This window comes from Colias eurytheme, chromosome 7 (assembly GCF_061535395.1).
Source record: "Colias eurytheme isolate Ceu_HAF_F1 chromosome 7, ilColEury1 Martin Lab GWU primary, whole genome shotgun sequence".
NCBI lineage: Eukaryota > Metazoa > Arthropoda > Insecta > Lepidoptera > Pieridae > Colias > Colias eurytheme.
Window position 1 is genome coordinate 1,207,679 of NC_142986.1, and position 24,639 is coordinate 1,232,317.

Below are 24,639 nucleotides of genomic sequence, written 5' to 3' on the forward strand. Positions count from 1 at the left end.
CATCACGAGAAAATAAGCCATTGTTTATGGTTAAACAATTTAACATTTAATATTTAAACAACTGTTTATATTTTAGATTATACAAAATTATTATTGATTTATTGTGTAATTTTTTTATATATATTTGATATCATTTATCTTATAATGAAATGTTATAATAATATTGAACGCATCTTTGGCTACAGTGCTGCCTCTTGCGGAATTTATTTGAATTAAGTGACGAATCGGGTAGACTCGGTTTTTCTCGTATCAGTCACGCCTAGACTCGTTCGAAAATTGTTCGAAAAGCGAAACCGACATCATTCCATGGCGATGTACCAAGACTGATGCTCTTGTCGTGGACTCCTTGTGTAAATGGCTAGTTTTACTCAACAAACCGGGATTTGTACCTCGATAAAAGTTATATTTTAAGAATGATGTTGTGATTTTAGCTTAAATAGTGTTTTAAGTGGTTTCGTTGTAAATATTCGAACAAGTGATAAATTGTACAAATTTGTGAAGTGGTGCAATAGTGTTAGCTGTTCCTTGACCCGATTGAGGATTCTATAAGGATTGCCTATATACACATCAGTCACATACAACAAGGTAAGATTAAGTGTAAAATTGTGTTAATTTGCTCGGGAATGCGTGGCGTTTATTGGAATGGCTTCCGTTTATCGACTCGCGTGCGCGGTAATGGCTGACTTTCTTTCTCAATCCCATCAGAAACAACATAGAAAAAATACTTAAATTAAACTTTTACCCATACTTATTCCGTTTTAATGACACTATTTGAGATTTTTACGTTATTTTCAATGCGTAGGTCGAAGATTAGGCCGAGTGGGTGGTGGCAGGGAATGCAATCAACGAGACCGACCGGTCATAGCTGTGTTGTAGTGTTGCGTTCAAGCTATCGAATAGGTTTTATCGAGTACCTACTTAAACATTTTTATGAATAACTATTTAAATATTTTATCTTTGTCAATAACTTATTAATTTAATTAAGTTGTACTCGTAAAACGACATGTCTAGACGAATATAATATTATGTGACGATTTTAGTACCTACATACATAGTAAGGTTTTCTAGATTAAAATTGAAAGTCTAGATTAAAATGTAAAAGCTACAGCTAGGTACCTATCGGATCGAGGAGCCCCGACGGGCTTTAAACTGTGTTGTTTGTTGTTACAGATTTTTGGACAGGCGGTTTCCGCATTATGAAAGAGCACTGTACATGAATTCGATCGAGTAGAAATTAATTTGAAGCCCGTCCGTTCTTGATCAGTCATGGCAATCCTGTAAGTATTACAAAATTGTTGTCGTCGATGTTTTCTGTTGATTAATGTTTCATTTAGTTACTTTTTTTTATCGTTACGCTACCACGTTCGCTCCCTCGAACAGCATGCCAAATTATATGATTTTTTGTTACCTCCCCTTGTGATGCTGAGGCTTTCGTCGGCGTGTGATGATCAGTGCACTGACCGCGTCGGGGCTGTCGGTGCCCGTTTATTTCCAGTACTAACCTATTTTTGTACGCGTCGAAAAAACATCCGTCATACATACAGGTTTCATTCTCATCGTTTACAATAACATCGCACGTTATTCACCTCTCTAAATTGTATCTTGTCGGCTCTAGTTCAGGTCGGTTCGGCATAATGAAATAGGTTGGTACATCGACGTAAACGGGACTGAACACCTCCGTTTCAGCTCGCGAAATCGCTCCAATCGCACTGGACCCCTCCGAGCCAAGGCGTCAGTAATGACTGGTTTGTCGTTTGACACAATGATAGCTAGGTAGACGGTTCGGTCAGGAGATGCGGGCGCCGGAGCGGTGCGGTGCGATGGGATCGTAGCGGCGACGTCGGACAGTGGCTGAGCGGTGTATCGCGTTCCAGATGGGCGGGTGGATGTCTGCGCGGGAGACGGCGGTAGACCACATGCGCCCGCGCGATGTGGCGCGTGCTGCTCGCCCTCGGGGCGGCGTGCGTCGCCGCGCGCGCCTCGCAGGACGTGGTGCGCACATTCTCCGACAAAATCGACCCTTCCACCCAGTTCAACCACCTAGTCGTTGATCGCAACACTGGCAGAGTCTACGTCGGCGCCGTCAACCGGCTGTTCCAGTTGTCCCCGGACTTGGAAGTGGCACAGAGAATCGACACGGGCCCGGTGAACGATTCGTCCCAGTGTACGTTCGATTGCCCGCCTAACTTTGTGAAGAAGCCGACGGACAATGTTAACAAGGCGCTCGTTATCGATTACGCGACGAGTCGTCTCATCACATGCGGTTCAGTGCTACAGGGACTGTGTTCTGTTCGTAATCTAAACAATATTTCACATGATGTGCGGGAAGTGCGTGAACCGGTCGTCGCGAACAATGCGAGTGCTTCCACCGTAGCGTTTATTGCACCGGGGCCTCCGAACCCACCTATGACTCAAGTTATGTACGTTGGAGTTACATTTACTGGTAATTCACCGTATCGATCGGAGGTACCCACTGTGAGCAGTCGATCCTTGGAAGATGATAGACTTTTTATGATAGCACGGACGGCTGTGACTACTGGCACGCGGATGTTTGTTAATTCACTATCTCGTGAGCGTTATCCTATCAACTATGTATATGGCTTTAGCTCCGAAGGGTTCAGTTACTTTTTAACGACGCAGTTAAGAGGTGTGGGTTCTGATACATATTATAGTAAATTAGTACGTGTTTGCCATGATGATGAGAACTATTATTCATACACTGAAATACCAATGTCATGTATGGGTGAAGGAGGCGGTAACTTTGGATACAATCTTGTGCAAGCTGCATTTGTTGGGAAAGCAGGATCAGTATTAGCCGGCGAGTTGGGAATCACTGCACAACAAGATGTATTGTTTGCAGCTTTTAGCCAAAGTGAATCAATTAATACAAACGTTCCATCGAACTTATCTGCTTTATGTGTCTATACTTTAAAAGCTATTCGTCGTAAATTTATGCAAAATATTAAAACCTGCTTTAGTGGTAACGGATCAAGGGGATTAGATTTCATATCTCCATCACATGCATGTATTGGTACGAAACTGCAATCGATTAGCGAAGATTTTTGCGGGTTGGATGTGAATACACCGCTGGGTGGTGAACAACCAGTTGAAGCAGTACCTGTTGCCAGGTTTAAGGAACGTTTAACAGCCGTGGCTGCTACAGCGACTGGAGATTATACGGTTGTATTTGCCGGCACCGCAGAAGGTCATCTCAAAAAGATCGTCGTTGAAAGCCCAACCTTGGCCTTCGAGTATGGAGATATTGTTGTCGATGAAAATTCGCCAGTCAACAAAGATTTATTTTTTGACACGCAATTGATGCATTTATACGTAATGACTGAACGTAAAGTGGCTAAAGTGAAAGTTCAAGAGTGCAGCATATACAAGTCCTGTTTAACCTGTCTTGGAGCAAAGGACCCTTACTGCGGCTGGTGTTCGTTGGAAAATAAGTGTAGTCTGAGATCAGACTGTCAACAGGCAGCAGATGATCCCTTGTATTGGATTTCATATCGTAGTGGTCGTTGCACTACCATTACACAAGTAACACCAAATCAACTACAACGAACGACGGCGAGAACATTAGATTTAGTTATCGAAAACTTACCTACGCTTAATGGGCAATTTTTATGTGCGTTTACGGCTTTAGATCGTACACTAATAACTAACGCTACTCGGAAACCTTATGGGGTTAATTGTACTACACCACGAACTGATACATTGCCTCCGATACCGGCAGGGCAACATCATTTCACCGCAAAATTGTCGGTGCGCACAACACAGGGACCTGATTTTGTAGCAACTAATTTTACGTTTTTTGATTGTAATACGTACAGCTCGTGTACTCAGTGCGTCAGCTCGTCTTTCCCGTGTGACTGGTGCGTAGACGGCCATCGCTGCACCCATGATACAGCAGAAAATTGTAGAAACGATATACTTGTTACTGGCGTTAGTAGAATAGGTCCAAGCTATCGATCTGGTCCAGGTTTTTGTCCTACGATAAATTCAACCTTAGATGGCAACGAAATTTTAGTTCCTTCTGGCGTCAAAAAAGCTATTAAAGTCCGGGTGCATATTATTGGTCAATTTATAGTTCAAACTCGGTTCGTATGTCAATTTAATATTGAAGGTCGCGTTGCTCATGTAAATGCTCAATTACTTGGTGATACTATTTATTGCGAACCGCATGAGTTTACGTATACATCACGTGCTCCTAATATAACGGCCTCGTTTGCGGTAATATGGGGTAGTTCGAAGCCATTAGATAACCCAGATAATACTCATATACTCATTTATAGATGTAATGATATGGCGGATAATTGCGGTATATGTTTAGCTTTACCAGAAAAGTTCGGTTGCGGTTGGTGTCAGGGTTCCGATAAATGCGAAGTACAAGAACAATGCGGCGCTCCAAGTGTTTGGCTTAACGGAACACAAACTTGTCCAAACCCTGAAATTCATTCCTTTCGACCGCAACTTGGTCCTTGGGACGGCGGTACAAATATAACTATTGAAGGCATTAATTTAGGTCGTAATATATCCGATATCTATAATGGCGTTACAATAGCTGGTATTAAATGTCAACCAATTATTGAATTATACGTTAAGACAAGGCGAATTGTATGTACGGTTGATGGACCCGGTGAAGAAGTTCCCAGGGACGGTCCTGTAGTTGTTCGCGTTGCAGACTATCGCGGTGAATCGAAACATCACTACGCTTTTGTTAATCCTAAAATAAACTCAATTCAACCAAAATACGGTCCTCAATCGGGTGGAACAAAGTTACGTATTACGGGCGAGTATCTAAACGCGGGAAGTAATATTCAAGCGTTCATCGACGAACTACCATGCGCTATTTTATCCGTATCGCACGAGGAAGCCGTCTGTAGAACGAGCCATTCATATCAGCTTAAAATGGGTACACTACGGATGCGGTTTGATAATGGAATGCGTACTTTGGAACGAGAAAAGTTTGAATATATAGAGGACCCTGTTGTAGTTTCGGTCGAATCTGGTCCTCCATTAGCATCACAACGAAAACAGCCTAAAGGTATTCCGTCCGGAGGGATAAACATCAAAGTGATGGGCCGAAATTTCCATTCCATTCAGTTTCCACAGATATACGTATATCACGACAACCGGCCTTATATTGCCCCTTGTCATAGAGTCGACTTTCAAACGCATCTCATTTGCGAATCTCCTGGCATCGAAAGCGCTGGGCTTAATCTAGATCCCGATAGACCGCTAGAGTTGGAATACGGTTTTAATATGGACGACGTACAAAGCGTGCAAAATCTAACAACGAAAACCGGCGACGCGTTCCTTCTTTATCCCGATCCAATTTACGAAAAATTCGACGAAGACGTAAAGTATTATAAATCAGAGTATTTGACGATAAATGGTCAAAATTTAGATAGGGCGTGTACGGAGAGTGACGTTGAAGTTCATATCGGGGAAAGCTTGTGCAACGTAACGTCTCTATCGAGGCATCAGTTGACATGCCGCCCGCCGTCGCGCGACGAGTTGCCTGACGGGGATGATACCCCCGAGGTCGTAGTGAGGGTCGGCCGGGCTCTTACGTATAAAATTGGTAAATTATCTTATTCTTCTCAAGCTGGCCTACAGTCGGCTTTAGGTAAACCAGTATTATTCGGTGTTATAGCTAGTATTATTATACTCATTTTAGTATTTGTCGTGTTTCTAGTTATGTATAGGCGTAAATCAACTGAAAATATTAGAGTATTAAAAAATATGCAAGAGCAAATGGATATATTAGAATTAAGAGTAGCTGCGGAATGCAAAGAGGCTTTCGCGGAACTGCAGACTGAAATGACTGATTTGACGGGAGACATAACCGGTGGAATACCTTTTCTCGATTATCGTACGTACGCTATGAAAATATTATTTCCTAATATAGACGACCACGCTGTCCTTCAATGGGAGCGTCCAGAGCTTATGAGGAAAGAGAAAGGTCTCAGAATGTTCGGTCAGCTAATTTTAAATAAAACATTCCTTTTATTGTTTATTCGTACTTTAGAAAGTAATAGATATTTTTCAATGCGCGATCGTGTCAATGTTGCTTCACTCATAATGGTAACTTTACAAAGTAAGATGGAGTATTGTACGGACGTTTTAAAGACCCTATTAGCCGAGCTTATAGAAAAATGTATGGAGAGCAAAAGTCATCCCAAGCTATTATTAAGGAGAACCGAAAGCGTCGCTGAGAAAATGCTAAGCGCTTGGTTCACTTTTCTTTTATACAAATTCCTTCGCGAGTGTGCCGGCGAACCGCTTTATCTTTTGTTTAGATCGATGAAAGGTCAAGTAGACAAAGGCCCCGTAGATGTAATAACCTCTGAGGCACGATATTCGCTCAGTGAGGAGAAACTAATTAGGCAGTCGATCGATTTTAAACCGATGACCGTTAGCGTGTCCATTTCACAACAGACACTATTCGTTAGTGGTTTAGAGGCTCCCACGGAAAACGTGCAAGTTAAAGTTCTCGACTGTGATACGATTAGCCAAGTGAAGGAGAAGTGTTTAGATGCTATTTACCGCGCTACACCGTATTCGCAAAGGCCGAGTCGTGACGAGTTAGATTTGGAATGGCGCACGGGTGCCTGCGGTCGATTAATTCTGTACGACGAAGACAGTACCACTAAATGCGAAGGTGAATGGCGTAAACTTAATACTCTCAACCATTATCGCGTACCAGACGGTGCTTGTCTCAGTCTCGTAGCTAAACAAAGTTCCGTGTATAACTTATCTAACATGGAGAAAAACGACAAATCGCACACTTACGAAACTTTGAACCGCGGCAAATACGGCTCCGCTAGTCCCCCGGCTAGTCCTCTCAAGTACGAGCACGGTGGCGGCTTTAAATACTGGCATCTCGTGAGACACCACGACGGTGACGCACATAAGGAGGGAGAGCGTGGAAATAAAATGGTTTCAGAAATATATCTTACGCGTCTGCTCGCTACCAAGGGTACGTTGCAAAAGTTTGTCGATGATTTATTCGAAACTATATTTAGCACCGCGCATCGGGGCTCCGCATTGCCTCTCGCTATAAAATACATGTTCGATTTCCTCGACGACCAAGCGCTTCAACATGCGATATCCGATCCGGAAGTAGTTCACACGTGGAAGAGCAATTCCCTACCGCTGCGTTTCTGGGTTAATCTAATCAAAAATCCGAATTTCGTATTCGACGTTCACAAATCTAACACGGTCGACTCCTGCCTGTCGGTCATCGGGCAAACGTTCATGGACTCTTGTTCCACTTCGGATCACATTCTAGGTAAAGATTCGCCTTCGTCTAAGCTTCTGTACGCTAAAGATATACCGGTATACAAAGAATGGGTGGAGCGTTACTACGCCGACATTAAGCTGATGCCGGCGATCTCGGACCAGGACATGAACGCGATGCTGGCCGAGGAGTCGCGCCTGCACACGAAAGAGTTCAACACGAACTGCGCGCTGAACGAGCTGTACGCGTACGCGGTGAAGTACAACGAGCAGCTCATGGTGACGCTCGAGGAGGACGAGTTCTCGCAGAAGCAGCGGCTCGCCTACCGCCTCGAGCAGGTGCACGGCCTCATGGCGCACGACTATAACGTGTAACCGCTCCCTCGGGGCCCGAACCCACCGCTCTGTACATACTGCCCTCGCACATATCTATTGCTGGCGATTATTGTATATATTAGATAGTGTACAGTCTTTAATATTGTAATTTTTGTATAATTTCAGCGGTCCGATGTCGTTTTTTAATTTTATATAATGAACTTTGTATTAATTTTACACGACGAATCCGACCGGCCGCGGTCGTGCCACAGTATGCATCGTAAACTATAAAAAAAAATTGTGTATGTATGTCTATGTGTGCTCGCGTACGAGTTAATGTTACGTCGATCGGTGTAAAATGTGTGTCGCAAATGAATTCGCATGTAAGCTCGCCGGCGAAGCACTCGCCGCCGGGTTAATTTTTAAATTTGTACTCGCAGTCTACTTAACGAAATAACCGAAAGTGAACCGGTGAACGATTCCATTAATAAATATCGTCGAATGTATGCATTGTGTTTGATTTATCGCGCAGCGCCATTGTCCGCGTCCGACGAAAGCCCACGCGCTCCGGCAGCTGTAGCAGGGAGGGCGCGGTTGCGTGCGCTTGCCGCCTCGCCGCCTCGCCTCCCGCGGCGCGAGGCGGCGAGCATGAACCGACGTGGCCCTGCTGTTTCAGCCACTACGTCCGAATCGCGGCCCGCGCGGCATTCGCTATCGTCAACAACATATACAGCATCCCGGCTTACGTCGTGTGGATGTTGGCGCTGCGCCTAACGAGACCCTTGTACGCCCCCCTCTATTGGAAGATCGAAGGGCTCATGTACCACTGGCTGCTGGCGATGGTGTCCCTCTGGTCCTGGACCGCCGGATATGAGAGTGAGTACATGCACATGAATAACTGACTTTGGAACACGAGTCATTGAGTACATACCAAAAGTATAATACATAAAACAAAGTATACTATGAAACAATTGAAAGTAAATATTTACTGCTATAAAACTAATTAGTATAGTTGAGCCAATTTAATAGGCAACATTTGACGTCTATCAATTTTATCTTCATAGGGTGGTAACCTGCTTAAAAACATCGATTAAAGCGAATTAATCGATACGGACTTTAAACATTTGTCAATCGAACTTGAAACACATGTCAATAATTTATGATGATTTTTATTCCCAAGTAATCAATGCATTCGATTCTAGATGTCAGATTTCGATTTTTAGAGTAACGTCTCTGGTATTTAAAAAGAAAAAAGGTTTATTGACACAAAATTGTAGCGACGTCAGTTCTTTAACCCGTGACACGTTCTACGCACAATATTTGTGTCGTAACGCAAATTGTACTGTAGTGTACTGCGCACAAACTCTGTGCCTAACGCGGCCCGTGACATTGAAGGCCATCTGTAGTGAATTACAAGTGAATGTTTCCAGTATAAAAAATATTTCTCTATGCCTTAAACATTTATAATTCGAATCGACATAGGGCATGCAGAACCGAGTCCGGTTCCAAGTTTCTGAAACCCGGTTCCAAATCGACCTCAGAACCGGGTAGAACCGGGTTACCCGGTTCTTTTATAATACCTCGGAAAAAATACGAAATTAAACAAAAGTAACTGTTAAAGTACCTGACGGGCCTTTTATTTTACGCGGCTTGTGTCTTATTTTATTAAATTAATAAAGAAACAAAATTTCAATACTTCTCTTTATTTATCAAAGTACCTTGTTTTCATAATATCACATATAAACTTAAACCTTATTCATTATCTGCAAACTGTAAAGCAAAAAACCAGCCAAGTGCGAGTCGGACTCGCGCTCCGAGGGCTCCGAACAAACCTATTTTTTATTTTTCCTTTATCTGTGTTATAACTTATAAGACGTTCAAGGCTCTGTGTTCATGAGTAGATACCCTGTAGGTTTTGAGTCCCATGCGAATGTCGAAATTTGCGAAAATTTTCAGCATTTACGGCTGTATCTTTTGATGCGTTGGCTTGTGAGTTTGACTTTTTCACAGCATCAAGGGACCGAAGACTTGAGTATTCGATTTAAATTTCAGCTTGATACCAAAAACAAAAACATGACTGGATCATTATATGAAACAGTAAAATCAAAACCTTTTCAAATTCACGACAAATTTAATAAATATATTTCAGTAGCCTAATTTTTGTCATTTTCGAAGCCTATTTTTTGCACGCCTCATAAGCGAAGCGTTGAGGTGGGTACTACTGTCACTTCGCGCAAAACATCTGATTTTTCAAACTTAAAATGTCTTTATGTATCATACATTGCACTTGTAAGATAATACATACACACACATATTAAGAAAAAACACTATTTTTAACGTTCATGATATTTTTGATGTCATTTTTGTTATTTAAACTAGTTAAAAAACAGTTTAAAAAAGTTCTGTCTTGGACGTCCGTGTGTCTGTATGTGCGGATCCTTTTTCTTGTTAACACGATAGCGACCGAAATACTTTACTAATCGAGTCTTTTTTTTTCTCTTACGCTTGAGTATGCTCAGGAATAGAACCCTTTCATTTTTCAGGGTCTGATTCGATGTGGTTTAATTGTTATTAAATAAACAAAAATAATAATTAATAAATATTTATTAAAAAAAATATGGGGCGTGCACTTTTGGATTTTCCAAATTATTTTGGTAATACAATCGTAGGAAACTTATAGCATCTAAGGTTAGACCCGTATATACATAGTAGTCTTTGGGTTAGACAACCAATCAGAGCCACGCTTGAGGCGTGGCACGAAAATTCGCGATGCACGTGAGTCTGACGTTGCCAGATAGAATAAATTTGTTAAAATAATGCAGCAAAATATAAACAAAACTTTATATTTTAATATTTTGGTCGGAACCGGGAGAACCGGGTTTCATACTATTCAGACCCGGTTCTTATGATCGTCAAAAAACCCGGGTTTACCCGGGTTTTTCGGAACCGGGTAAACCCGGGTGCATGCCCTAAATCGACACGACTCCGAGACAGGCAATAGAGACCAAAACCACAAAATAAAAAAAAAAAAAGTGAATCATTGATTGAGTTGCGTCATCGGCCATAGTTTGTGACATTTGTCTTGTTCAACGAATATTTGGATTGTGAATTATGCCGAGAGGAATAATTAGATGAGTGATAATTGAGACGTATATTACTGGAAATTTTACGTAGAATACGTTTATGATATTGGTTTTAGGGATATTTGAAGAATACTCAGTGAAAAAGTGTCTCAACTTTTCAGTGCGGAAGACGCAAAATGGCGCTTTTTTTCTTGTTTGTGAATAATGGAGATTTGTTATTATTCATAGTGAAATACGTTGTGTTAAATGTGTGAAAATATAAGTGAATGTATTTGGCAATCGTGTAGTGATATGAAAACGTGAATATGATCATTTGATGACTCAGCATTATCATGTAAGTGTTAGTATGTAAGCAATTAAAATTAAAACAAAAGAAAATCAATTTTTTATAATTTTATAGAAAAAATATATCGTCATGATTACATTTTTATGCTATAACTAGTTTCTTCCTCTTTCCAAAAATATATAATACATGGCATATAATTATAGAACAATAGGGTAAATAAAATTTTCAAACTCGGTAGTCATAAAAAAGCTAGATTTCGTGAACTCCCTTGACACTATCGGGATCGGTGCCGGCTGTGCGCCAGACGCGTGATAGGTTAAATAAGAAAATGTTTATTATGTTTAGAATGGTTTATCAGTAAAATCAAATCCTAAAATTAGTTGCATCGGTCATTATTATTATAAATATGTAATCGTAATTGAAAAAAGTTAAGCAAATGTGCAGTTCTAACAAAACGAAATATCATGTTATTCTATGTCGTCGTTACTAGGTTACGTTGTTGAATTTTGCTGAACTGTCAAATGTTGCCTATTAAAATGGCTCTACTATAATAACTACTTTTATTATTATACAGTTTGATGCTTTAGGGAAATTTCAAAATTCACTACGAGAATTAAAAGAGGATGTAAAATTTACATGCATTTAATGAAATTCCATGCTACATACTTGCTAATTGTTATACTCAATTTACTTAATTCAAGTTATTCAATTTACACAAATACTGAAATATGTTCACGTTCCTACGTGTACTAACTAAATAACAAGATCATATTTTAACAACTGTAAACTTTGAAATGTACTCTTAAAGATAAGAAACTATTCTGACATAAGCTCATTTCGAGAGCCAACTTTGCACAGAAAAAGCTATGTATACAATGTTTCAAATTTAATCGAAATCAAAATTACAAATTCGATAACGAGGTCATCATAAATGATTACTAACCAGCTGAATTATATTGTCCTACAAATTGCGTAATAAATATTTGAGAACCATCAAATCAAAAAATGTTATCCTTGTTACCTCTGTAAGCTACCACAATCGAGAGTTTCGTACAAGAAATTATTGGGCGTCTCATCAAAATAAAGCTACTCACGGAAAATTAGCTTGATAGTAATCAAGTGCAAAAATGGGCGATGGATCCTGAACTATAAATCCATAGCTTTTCAGTAAGCTATGGATTTATAATATGTCTAATTAAACATTATAAACAGGTTAAATATAGCTATTGGGGAATTAAGAAATCTATCTATCTAATCATAAGGATCGAACCTATGGCCTGCTATCTATGACTTACATGAATCGTCAAGTAAAGGTAAATAATCCTCTTGTTTTGAATAATATGACGTGAGAGAATAATCTTTCGAATAATTTTTCTTGTGATTTGAAAAAAGTGGTACTTAAGTCTTTAAATGCAAGTAACAATATAAAATTAGTTGAAACAACTGAGAATTCAACGGAATGCCGTGACCTTGAAACGTGAAGATTGGAGGCAGATCACGCAAGGTAAGTGTCATCAGTTTAAACAGTATAATATAGTCGTAATATTTGATATGCTCATGATGTCATACAGGAAATATAAAATAGATAGTCCAAAAAGAAACACTAATTTATAGTAATTACATTAATTTATAGAGATTACTACAATTCACACGAGTAATTGTTAAATTTGAATTTACCTAATTGCAGAATCTTAAAAATTGTTTATCACTGGGTCAGCCAGTATAAGAACAACAGATAAACAATTTTTAAGAATCATACATAAGATACACGAACCTAAAAACATTCTTTCATACATATCATAATGTAAAAACATCACATTGCGATATTTTAGAATTATATGTAAAATTATATCTATTATGCTCCATATTGGACCCAATTTCAAACTTAATTAACAATAACAGGAGGACAGGCTTTTCGCTAACAGCGATCTCTACCAGGCAGACTAAATTACAAGGGAATATAAAAAAATAATTTATTAAAAATCATAATTTATTACCAAATCCTTGTAATAATGCTCATTACTAAAATAATCTTATCTATATTACTAAGTGTAAGTTATCTATTTCGCCTTGAGTATTTATTTTGTGAATATTTAACAGTGAATACGGAAGCAAGGGTTGTTTAATATTTACCGTTTTTATAATTTAGCCATGATAGTCCGGGATACATCGCCCGTTTTTGCAAGTGATTACTATCAAGCTAATTTTTCGTGAGTAGCTTTATTTTGATGAGATGCCCAATAATTTCATGTACAAAACTCTCGATTGTGGTAGCTACCAGAGGAAACAAGGATAAAATATTTTGATTTGATGGTTCTCAAATATTAATTACTAACTGAATGTTTTTTTTTTGTTCAATCTCAAGATAATTATCTAAATTATTCGAAAAAATATTTGTCCTACAAAATCTATGGTTTGATCAAAGAGTCCCCCTTTCCAATGTGTATCGATAACGAAGTCATCATAAATGATTACTAACCAGCTGATTTTTTTATTTTCACTTATTTAATACTTATATAATTCAACAGACATATTGTCCTACAAATTGCGTAATAAATATTTGAGAACCGTCAAATCAAAAATTTTTATCCTTGTTACCTCTGTAAGCTACCACAATCGAGAGTTTCGTACATGAAATTATTGGGCATCTCATCAAAATAAAGCTACTCACGAAAAATTAGCTTGATAGTAATCACTTGCAAAAATGGGCGATGTATCCCGGACTATGATGTAATGTTCACACGCAATCATTGTGTCGGCTAGTTAACGATACTCATATCTATTTTAATTTCCATATATTGTGTGGTAGACATGTTTCGTAAGGTTTTGATCACAGGTTTGATGTTTATGTAAAATATAATATAGGGTTGGACTTGTAGGTAACTGGTTTCTTAGTTAGCTTATGTTATTCTAGCCTGTGAGGAATCTGAATAGCGAATTTCATCAGAATAGATTTTATAGATTCCGTGTTAAAATAAAACACATTTTTGAAATTAAAAATTTTAATTTAATAAATGGACTATATACCTTTATAGTTTATACGCAATAATTGATTTATAATACTTCCTGACGCTCCTACTTCATAATCATAAAGTATAAAATATATATATTACAATAATTTATAATCCACATAAGAATTTAATTATGTATTTCATCACATGAGACATTTTTGCCTCAACATCCTCTTATTTAATAATGTTCCTATTGCTATTTTTAATAACTCTTACTTGACTAATCCTGTTAAATATATCCTTATCCATAAATAAAGTTGAATTTCGATAACGATAAGAGATTGGAATTCGATTGTATTCTCGGGTTTTTATGAACTCGCGATAACCTAGAAAAAGCATATTTGAGCTGAGTCACATGTTGACGTGATTACCGACTATTTGTAATTTTTACATGAATATTATAATAATTATGACTAAACTTAGTGACTAAAAACCGAAGTTATGACTAATTTTGTATTCGCTATTCGGGATGTGTATCCGGGGTAGCTAAATCCTGTGATTGTGTGTAAATTAGTAATTTTGTTTTGCATATTTTTATAAACACATTGATAGATACTTATATAATTTTGTACTAGAGACAAAGTTGTTGCCAAGAGTACTAGTAAATTCTTTATCCAACATAAAACATTGTACATTTAAATTTAAGCCAAAAATGTATGTACATAATGATGCTCATTATAGGCTTACGTGCTGGCCACGGACAATTCGCTATAGCGAAAATTCGCGCGGCGCGACTGGCGGCGCGTCTTGCGAATGAATCAAATGTATGGAAATGTACTGGGCATGCCACGCGCAGCGGCGACCAGCGAGACGACCGGCGAATTTCCCCGAGCGAATCGCGCGGCACGACTAGCGATCGAAACAAATGTATGAGTTATTACGGCGCAGGCCACGGAGTCGAGCGGCAGACGCGGCGACTACTCCCGGAGCGAACTTAATTTAAAATAGTTTGTTTTTTTTTTCGCGAAAATGGAGACGGAAGCTTTTATTGCAGAAATTCTAGCTAGACCAGCTATTTGGAAGTCTAGCCACCCGCAACATAATTTTTCATCATGCCTATATCTTATATATATAAAAATGAATCGCAAAATGTGTTGGTAAGCGCATAACTCGAGAACGGCTGAACCGATTTCGATAATTCTTTTTTTATTATATTCCTTGAAGTACGAGGATGGTTTTTATGTAGAGAAAACGTAAATATGTACCACGGGCGAATAAATAATAAAAAATAATAATAAATAAAATCTTTATTTGAATTCATACATTAAAATCTTTATATTTTTGGTGGAATTCTCCGTCTGTAACACGATTTCTATTTAATTCGTGTACTCCACTATATCTTCCAAACATTAAATCTTGAGCAAAAAAGCTGCTACTCTCCAAACAACGTCGAGCTAACTTTGATAAAGCCATCTCGTCTCCTCGTCTACACTGGTCGCGGCGGCGAACGCAACTGCCCGTGGCATGCTTACCGCGCCGCGCGAATTGCCGCGCCGCCCGTCGCGCCGTCGGTCGCGCCGCCGGTGTCCGTGGCCAAGGTGTTACGAAAGTGATTCAGCGCCGAGCGCGACGCAACGAGCGGAAAGAAAATCAAATCGCACATGTAATTTAGCGGACTTGCTACACTGCGACCGGATTTATGTAAAAGTAGGCTTCAATGTATTCCACACGTTACAATCTGATTTGCGTTTAATATCCTCTTGCGCAAGCCGCAAATTAGATTTCGCGTGCGGTAAGGTAATCGGTTTCGCGCCGTGTATAGCGGGCCGTCAATGGAACAATGGTATTTCGATGAAACCGGTCCGGTTTGAGTATTGACCTTATGCGACTGCGTGGTCTACGTCGCGCCGTGAGGACGGTCGATGACCGCTCCCTACCAACTAGGAATGCCGAGTGCCCCCACTCGTCAAACGTGCACCGAGTGGCGGATTTGCATGTCACCGGAATTTGACTTTAAACTTTTGCGTCATGTATTTGAGTTCCAATTTAGGTGAAGCGACGATCGAGATCGCCCGGTCACTGGTCAGAGACTAGAGAGGGGACTTGGATTTTTATCGTGGCTTTTAAATGGAGATTGTGGTTTGCTTGCTATATGGATTATGTTATGCGAATTATATTTATTGTTATAGTTTATTGAATATTTTTTACTTGTATTAAATAAATTAAATACGTATATAAAATAATAACTTATAGACTTAGCTAAAGCTAGTTTTCCCATGTTATTTTTAAAAACCTGATATTGATCATATCTACATTTTTGTATGTAGCATCTCTAGAGTCTAGATTCGTTTTATGTAAATGTATTCAAATTTCTTGGCGAATTCCTTCATTTCAACCCACTTTCTCGATAACTTGAGATGACTCACGCCGTTGCATACCTACATGTAACGTACATACATATAAACACAAGTCTGTTTGTCCGAGCGTGTAACATTGCTTATGATTCATTGAGACTTGATTTTAATTAGTTCGTGTGCCATCTGGCTGTGGCGACATAATGACCTTCATTGAACTTGTATGCCGTCAGTTTTAGTGGTTTTGTTTGTTTTAAGAAATAAAAGAATTTGCAACAGATTTAAAGTAATTATTTTAATCCATCCTGCATTTCTAACACTTTACTAACATAATAATTAATACTTACAAATAAATGTCGAAAATAATTTATTTTATCTCCTCTTAACCCTTAAATTGATTTCGTCCGTTTTAAAGGACATAGTATTTACACACATGCTGGCGCTGTTATGGTAGACCTAAGCTTCGCTAATTGGTATATTGGGAAGGGACTAGCTATGTCCTTTGCGTACATGCAGATTTTTTTACCAAAGCTAAGAACAGTCGCGAATGGTGACCATTTGAAAATTGCAAAAAACGGATCTCTTGACTCTCCTGATAAAATTGATAATAACTGTAAATATTTTGGCTATTTTGCTTATAATGTTATATTATTAGTTAGAATACGATTGTAAGTATAGTATTTTGACATAATTTTTACATAGTTTACAATATTTGGAATACAAATCTTAGTTTATATACGATGTCCCATAAAACGGACGTTGACAACTTGGAGTATATACTAGGGTATTCTTCACATGTCCTATGTAACGGACGTTGCCAATAAGGCCCTCCATTTTCAACGTCATAAAATTGATATATTTTTCTCTATTTTTATTATGTTTTAGAGGAGCATGACTTGGCAATCAATAAAAAATTCCCTCACTACCTCCGGCGGAAGCTGAAGAGTCTGGCGTTGAGTTAAGATAACGATTTTGAAGGAAATGTAGACCTACGGGAGTGATTTCACTATGATAACAGTGTCAATCATTTACCCCCAGCACCATACCTTCGGAATTATACGACATATTGATTTGAGACACAATGAAGACCCAAAAAGTCAGAATTTTTACCATCGACAAAATATTATTGCTGCAGAATTACAGCCATTACATGCGGTGCGAGATGAATCTTCCCTACTTCTCAGTAGTTCTTCAGCCACAGCATCATGTTACTTACCAGAAATACCACCCAATGTTTGAAAATTTAAATAATAATACCTTACAAATTAAAAAACTGGCAGAAAATGGATATATATGCCAAAGAATCCAAAAAAAAGCGATTTAAATTTCCTGTTTGTTTTGGTACTTCAGGCATGGTATACGACTTCTTTGCAAACGATGAAGCAAACACATTTCAATCTGTACAATATAAGGAATGGGAAGAGGACTTTCTTGGTGTATTCGATAAGTTCTCAGGCTATGTAATACTATTTCTATTCCAATTCTTAGCATATTCTTAGGCTGTGATTTTTGGTAGTGTCGTTTTTTAAAATCCATTATTTTTAAAGATATCGTTAAAGTTTTAACCAACATTTTAAGACAGATGTTTGAAAAGCTTATTCTAGATCGTCCATAATTATAATTTGATAATAATTTAGAATTACAGAGTTGAAAATGTGCATTGTATTCATGTACCACGGTTGCAGGAATAATGTGCAATGTCCGTTATATGTGACGGTTCGAACATGTACATATAATTGGCAGTGTCCGTTTTATGTGACATAGTGAAAACAATAGAAAAAATTAAAATTTTTAATTTTTTTTTTCATTTTCCTCTTTTCTATCCTAATTCCAACACATCCTCCAAATTTGAACATTATAAACACAAGTTATCTAGGGGTGACAATTTAAGGGTTAATAATAAATTCATTGGTCCTATACAGCTGATAATTAAAGTGATTAACCTTAAAAACCTAAATTCTGGGTCATAGACCTTCACACCTTTTTTTACAAAGGATTCCCATTTGAATAGATTTGAGATATAAAGTTAAGTGTTACAAAACATTACATAAAATTTAATAACTGTTTACATTAGGTAAATACCTATTGTTTTCACTTTTCAGTGAAGTATTAAGTTTCCCTTAATTTGACTGATCTGTGACACCATTAAAATATATATGATGTGAGCACGATAAATCCAAATTATGATAACATTCAAGTTAAATATGCATTGTCTTTGAATATTAAGTATTTTGTATGTGAACGTGCCTTGACGGTTGTTTTAAGTCTTATATTATGTAAGGAAATAATTATAAAGTTCATTTATATGCAACTTATTGCATAAGATGGGAATTTAGATGCTCTTTTTGAGAAGTTAGCTTAAAATTAACATGTCAAAATTATTTAAGGTAATGGTAACCGTAGTTACAGCTTTATTTATTTTTATAAGAGCTAGCGCGCACGAGCAACTTTGTCTCCGCAACTATTTTGTCTCTCCCATCAATTTGTATGGGGAGTTGCGTCGCTACGTGCGCGCACTTTCATACTAGCCCATATAGTCCATTGAATGAGTCCCTCCAAGGGGGGTCTAGAGTGCGTGAGTTAGTAACGTAAGATGTTTCTTCGGAAACATGTCAAGAGTCCCTAGGTAATAAACATACTAAAACCCCGGGCCACTAGGAGGAGCCCCGGAGTGGGGGGAGGGGGGAAATGGGTCCATTTTTTTCATTTTTCGCTTAAATCTCAAAAACGGTACATGTTAGAGAAAAACTTTCAAGGAAAAGTTGAAAGGCCATAAAATTATCTACAAGTTGTACCTGAATCATTTTTTCCTATATCCTACCGTTTCTGAGTTATACGCAGTAAAACATGATTTTGGCTCAAACAATTTCCACATCAATCGATCAAAAAATATTTCTTTCTTCCAAAAAACTCAAATGTGCAACTTGTGACCAGTACTATCGATTGCTCTTAATTAGTTCTATAATTGGTAAAATAAACACATTCCTCCATGGAAGCCTTTAGGAGGAATCGATTGTCAAAATATTATATTAGGGCAGTTTGAGTTACTGAACTTGATCTTTTTATTTTTTTCTTCCAAAAGACTCAAAAGTGCAACTTGTGACCGGTACAGATAGATTGTTCATAATTAGGTCTATCATTGCTAAAAATACCAGATTCCACCACGGAGGCGTTTACGGGGAATTGAATTTTATCAGGGTAGTTACGATACATGAAATTTTTATTTTTTTTTCTTCCAAAAAACTCAAAAGTGCAACTTGTGACCGGTACAAATAGATTGCTCATAATTAGGTCTATCATTGATAAAAATACCAGATTCCACCATGGAGGCGTTTACGGGGAATTGAATTTTATTAGGGTAGTTAGTTAAAAAGTTCATGTATCGTAACTACCCTAATAAAATTCAATACCTCCTAAACGCCTCCATGGTGGAATCTGGTTTTTTTATCAATGATAGACCTAATTATGAGAAATCTATCGGTACCGGTCACAAGTTGCACTTTTGAGTTTTTAGGAAGAAAAAAAATAAAAAGTTCAAGTATCGTATCTACCCTAATAAAATTTCATTTCCCCGTAAACGCCTCCGTGGTGGAATCTAGTATTTTTATCAATGATAGACCTTATAATGAGCAATCTATCTGTACCGGTCACAAGTTGCACTTTTGAGTCTTTTGGAAGAAAAAAATAAAAAGATCAAGTTCAGTAACTCAAACTGCCCTAATATAATATTTTGACAATCGATTCCTCCTAAAGGCTTCCATGGAGGAATGTGTTTATTTTACCAATTATAGAACTAATTAAGAGCAATCTATCAGTACTGGTCACAAGTTGCACATTTGAGTTTTTTGGAAGAAAAAAATAAAAAGATAAAGTTCAGTAACTCAAACTACCCTAATATAGTATTTTGACAATCGATTCCTCCTAAAGGCTTCCATGGAGGAATGTGTTTATTTTACCAATTATAGACCTAATTAAGAGCAATGTATCAGTATCGGTCACAAGTTGCACTTTTGAGTTTTTTTGGAGAAAAAAAATAAAAAGTTCAAGTATCGTAACTACCCTAATAAAATTCAATTCCCCGTAAACGCCTCCGTGGTGGAATCTGGTATTTTTATCAATGATAGACCCAATTATGAGCAATCTATCTGTATCGGTTACAAGTTGCACTTTTGAGTTTTTTGGAAGAAAAAAATAAAAAGATCAAGTTCAGTAACTCAAACTACCATAATATAATATTTTGACAATCGATTCCTCCTAAAGGCTTCCATGGAGGAATGTGTTTATTTTACCAATTATAGACCTAATTAAGAGCAATCTATCAGTACCGGTCACAAGTTGCACATTTTAGTTTTTTGGAAGAAAGAAATATTTTTTGATCGATTGATGTGGAAATTGTTTGAGCCAAAATCATGTTTTACTGCGTATAACTCAGAAACGGTAGGATATAGGAAAAAATGATTCAGGTACAACTTGTAGATAATTTTATGGCCTTTCAACTTTTCCTTGAAAATTTTTCTCTAACATGTACCGTTTTTGAGATTTAAGCGAAAAATGAAAAAATGGACCCATTTCCCCCCTCCCCCCACTCCGGGGCTCCTCCTAGTGGCCCGGGGTTTTAGTATGTTTATTACCTAGGGACTCTTGACATGTTTCCGAAGAAACATCTTACGTTACTAACTCACGCACTCTAGAACTTTTTATTCAATGGACTAATAGGTGGGAGAGACAAAATAGTTGCGGAGACAAAGTTGCTCGTGCGCGCTAGCTCTTAATATCCAATTACCTAAATCTAGGTATTAAACCTTATTAATAACGAGAAATTATTATAAAATATATATAACGTTAGATCCGAGGAATTCAAATAAATTGTACGGTAGTTTCATAGTTATCGTTATACAAAGACAATGAATTTTTTATCTCATTATAAATATTAGTAATTAAAGATAAAACGGTAGATACAACTTAATTACCAAAGGTTATCATTAACAAGGCTAATTCTATATACATTTCAAATGTATCTATTTATAATACATAGATAAGGATTTCTATGAATGACCGTTGAACTTACAAGTAATTTAGGTACATGCGTTTAATGAGAGGGTCTTATCTTTGAACGGACTTCAAAAATATTTTCAATTACGCCTATTGAAATGTATTGGAATCGAATCTTCTTTGAAAATATAAATATATCCTGTGATTTAACATGATGTGCGGATTTGATGCCTACAAATTGACACGTTTCTAATTTCTATACAGCTAGATATATTCTCTAAAATGTCGCTCAACGGTAATTAATTAAAATATTGAATACCAACTAATAAGCATAAAATATATATTATATAGAGCATAAATTTGAAGCTAATTATCATTTCACGCAAACACAAGTAAGAGTTTATTGCACTTCATTACGGTATTATATTCTCCAGATATGCCAATCAGTTTTAGTGAGATTGATGGTTCCTATTCAATAATTGTTAATGATTGGATTGTTGATACTTGTATACAGTTATTTAAATAAACATAGATTTTATTACAAATGTATGTTTGTTTTTCCTTTCACGTCAAAAGAACGACTGATTGATGTGATTTTTTATGTTGAGACTCGCTGTGCCCTGCGGTTTTATCCATTGCTCCGCTCCTAGTGGCCTTAGCATGATGATACGCCTATATAGGCGTATAGCCTAATATTCCTCGATAAATGGACTATCTAACACGGATATAATTTTTCAAATCGGACCAGTAGTTCCTGAGAGTAGCGCATTCAAAAAAACTCTTCAGCTTTATAACAGTACCATAGAAAATTATCGCAGGTAAAGCCGCGTGTAAAAGCTAGTTGTATGTTTGTTGTATGTGACCACATCTAATATTCCATTAGGGGATGTTGATATTATGTAATTAATTCGACACGGTCCTAATTACATGGGTATTTTATAAATTATTTGAATAGTGGGTTTACGTATAGAATATTCGACTAGCTCTAACATTTATTTAGACTTAATTATTTTTAATGAGTATAACCTTCGTGCCCATTAGCCAATATTGCTAGCCTTGTAATAGAAAAGTATTTACGCTTTTAAATAGATGAACAAATACAGTGTGGTATTATTTTTGTGTTCGGTAATGAACTATGTACTTAAGTCAAGCTGTGTTTGACCTCTTAAGTTTATCTGTCAAGTTCAAATTGTCTGGTCAACGTCAAAATCTAAACTCAAACTCAAATACATATTTGTTTATTCAATTAGAGACTTCTAGAATCACTTTAGCAACGTCATAATATAATGTTACCATTAGAAAAGATCAGTAGGTACCAGAAAGCAGCTTCTACAGTGAAGGGCCAGCAAAAAACTCTTTTGAGGCTCTAATTTACAGAACATTTAAACTTCAAGTAGGTACCTACTCATACTCTAAAAAAATAATATAAACTTATAATCGAAGCCCCAATATTCAAAATTCCAATCAAGAGATATATGATAAATGAGATACGTTAAAACAAAATATGATATTCGAAACTTAAGGTCACGCCCACGAAGTGATTACACATTAAGAGCACGGCCGCTATAAATTCCACGGGGACATCCTTCGATTGTACCACAGTCCACAATTGATCCTTCCTGGCCAGGGGTTTGTAAGAATTTGAATTTATTTATTGAATTACATTATAGGGGTCAAAGCACTGATTAGTGATAAATAGTTGCTTATAAATGCTAATGGGAAATCGAATTTTTATGAATGCTGTTATTATTTTGATGGAAATGGAATAATTTTGTGTTTGGGCTTTGGTCTATTTCTTAGATTTAATTTTTTGGTCAGTATTTACTAGGTTCGATTTTTTGTAATGTATGCAAGTTGATAGTATAATATGTGAACTTTCTCGTATTACATTGGCACAAATAAAATCACATTGGATTGGATTATAATTAAAATTAAATGAAATAACTTTATTTTGACCATGTTAAAAATACCGCATTGGGCTTCAGCCCGAATACTTTACGAATTTAACCCAAATTTGATGGCATATAATTTGTTTCATTCAATTACCGTGGCCTAGCTACCTATACATATGGTAACTATTATATTAACCGAACTAAGTATTCAAACGTACTCAATATTCATAACAAATACTAAGAAAACAAACGAACATTTTTTCAACTTGTACGACGTTGGCAATGAATCACACATCCTTCCGTCGATTTCATGAATTGGTCCATTGCTTGCCTTTGTTGGCTTATTACTGCATAAATAACGTGACTCAATTTCCCGGTTAGCATTTATTTGATGTACGAATATATTAGAATATTGGAATTATTCAAACGAACCTTTGATCTTGTCCTCATTAGAGTTAAGAGTCAAAGGATTTTACATGTCGTTGCTTTGACGAAGCTCTAAAAGACGAAGTAAGTTCTTTAGCGGTATTTAAATGTGGTAAAGTTGGCCAAATATATTCAAAGATATAAATAGCACTGTATATCAATATGTAACAGGAAGATCTGAGTAGGCTATGAAGATAATTAGTTAAATCTTTCTGTTACAGGCGGCATTATTTCTTATACATAAGTACTTATGACCGTAGGTCAAAATAACAATATCTATCTAGAATTCTATATTGCGAGTGGTCAATTAGTTAACTGTACAAAACATCTATTGAACATTGTACATAGTTACTCAAATCAGAAACGTATTACGGAGATACAATAAGAGAATAAAGTGAGAATCGTTTTGTAATAATTTACGATAACGACGATAGCTTTATTGGATCGTTTTATTGCGTGATTTTAATCTTCTCGAAGGAATCTTTAAAATGCAGATTTATGGAACACTTGGAAGTTTTAATGAGACGTAGTTCCAGCATATACGGGGTGGAATACTCAAAAGAATGGATTGTAAAAAAGAAAAGGAATCGGAGTTAGACAAATGCCTTTTCCATATTGATCGAGAAGTTTTGGGATAGTATGAATAAGTCATTTGTTCTGTGTAGGAATGCGGAGACTAAAAGTGTAAGAAATTATTCTCTTCTCAAATATAACTGAGAAATAGCATATTATATACTTACGTATGGTATATCCCAGTATTGCCTTTCTTTATTGTTTAGAATCCTATATGAAAAACATAACAACTGTACCTACATCAAGACACAAAATTGAAAACGTACATCTAGGTACTTTCGCATCTACACTACGTCCAAGATAACTAAAAGTAAATTATCTCCAAGAGATCTGCCGCTTCGCGCAGGAAATTTTTGCTCACAATAATTGTGCGCACGGATTACCTGTACCACCCACTTGATGGGTCCTGATTGCTCCTGTTCATATAGTCACAGAATATTATAATATAGTGCTCAAATTTATATGTTATTGAGAATACATACCTAGAGGTATCTTTATTTTAAGCGTATAGGCGTATTTGAG

General features: G+C 37.1%; 1 protein-coding gene and 1 long non-coding RNA gene across 2 annotated transcripts in view; both read left to right on the forward strand.

Annotated features, from left to right (window-relative positions):
* Nucleotides 1-24,639, forward strand: part of LOC149906882 (uncharacterized) — a 291,557-nt gene that overhangs the window by 55,723 nt on the left and 211,195 nt on the right. The window lies entirely within an intron of this gene.
* Nucleotides 285-8,066, forward strand: PlexA (plexin A). The gene is made up of 3 exons (XM_090103931.1): nucleotides 285-585; nucleotides 1,171-1,277; nucleotides 1,875-8,066. Exon 3 carries the CDS (start codon nucleotides 1,930-1,932, stop codon nucleotides 7,618-7,620), a length of 5,691 nt encoding a protein of 1,896 aa, XP_089960057.1. The 5' UTR covers nucleotides 285-585; nucleotides 1,171-1,277; nucleotides 1,875-1,929; the 3' UTR covers nucleotides 7,621-8,066.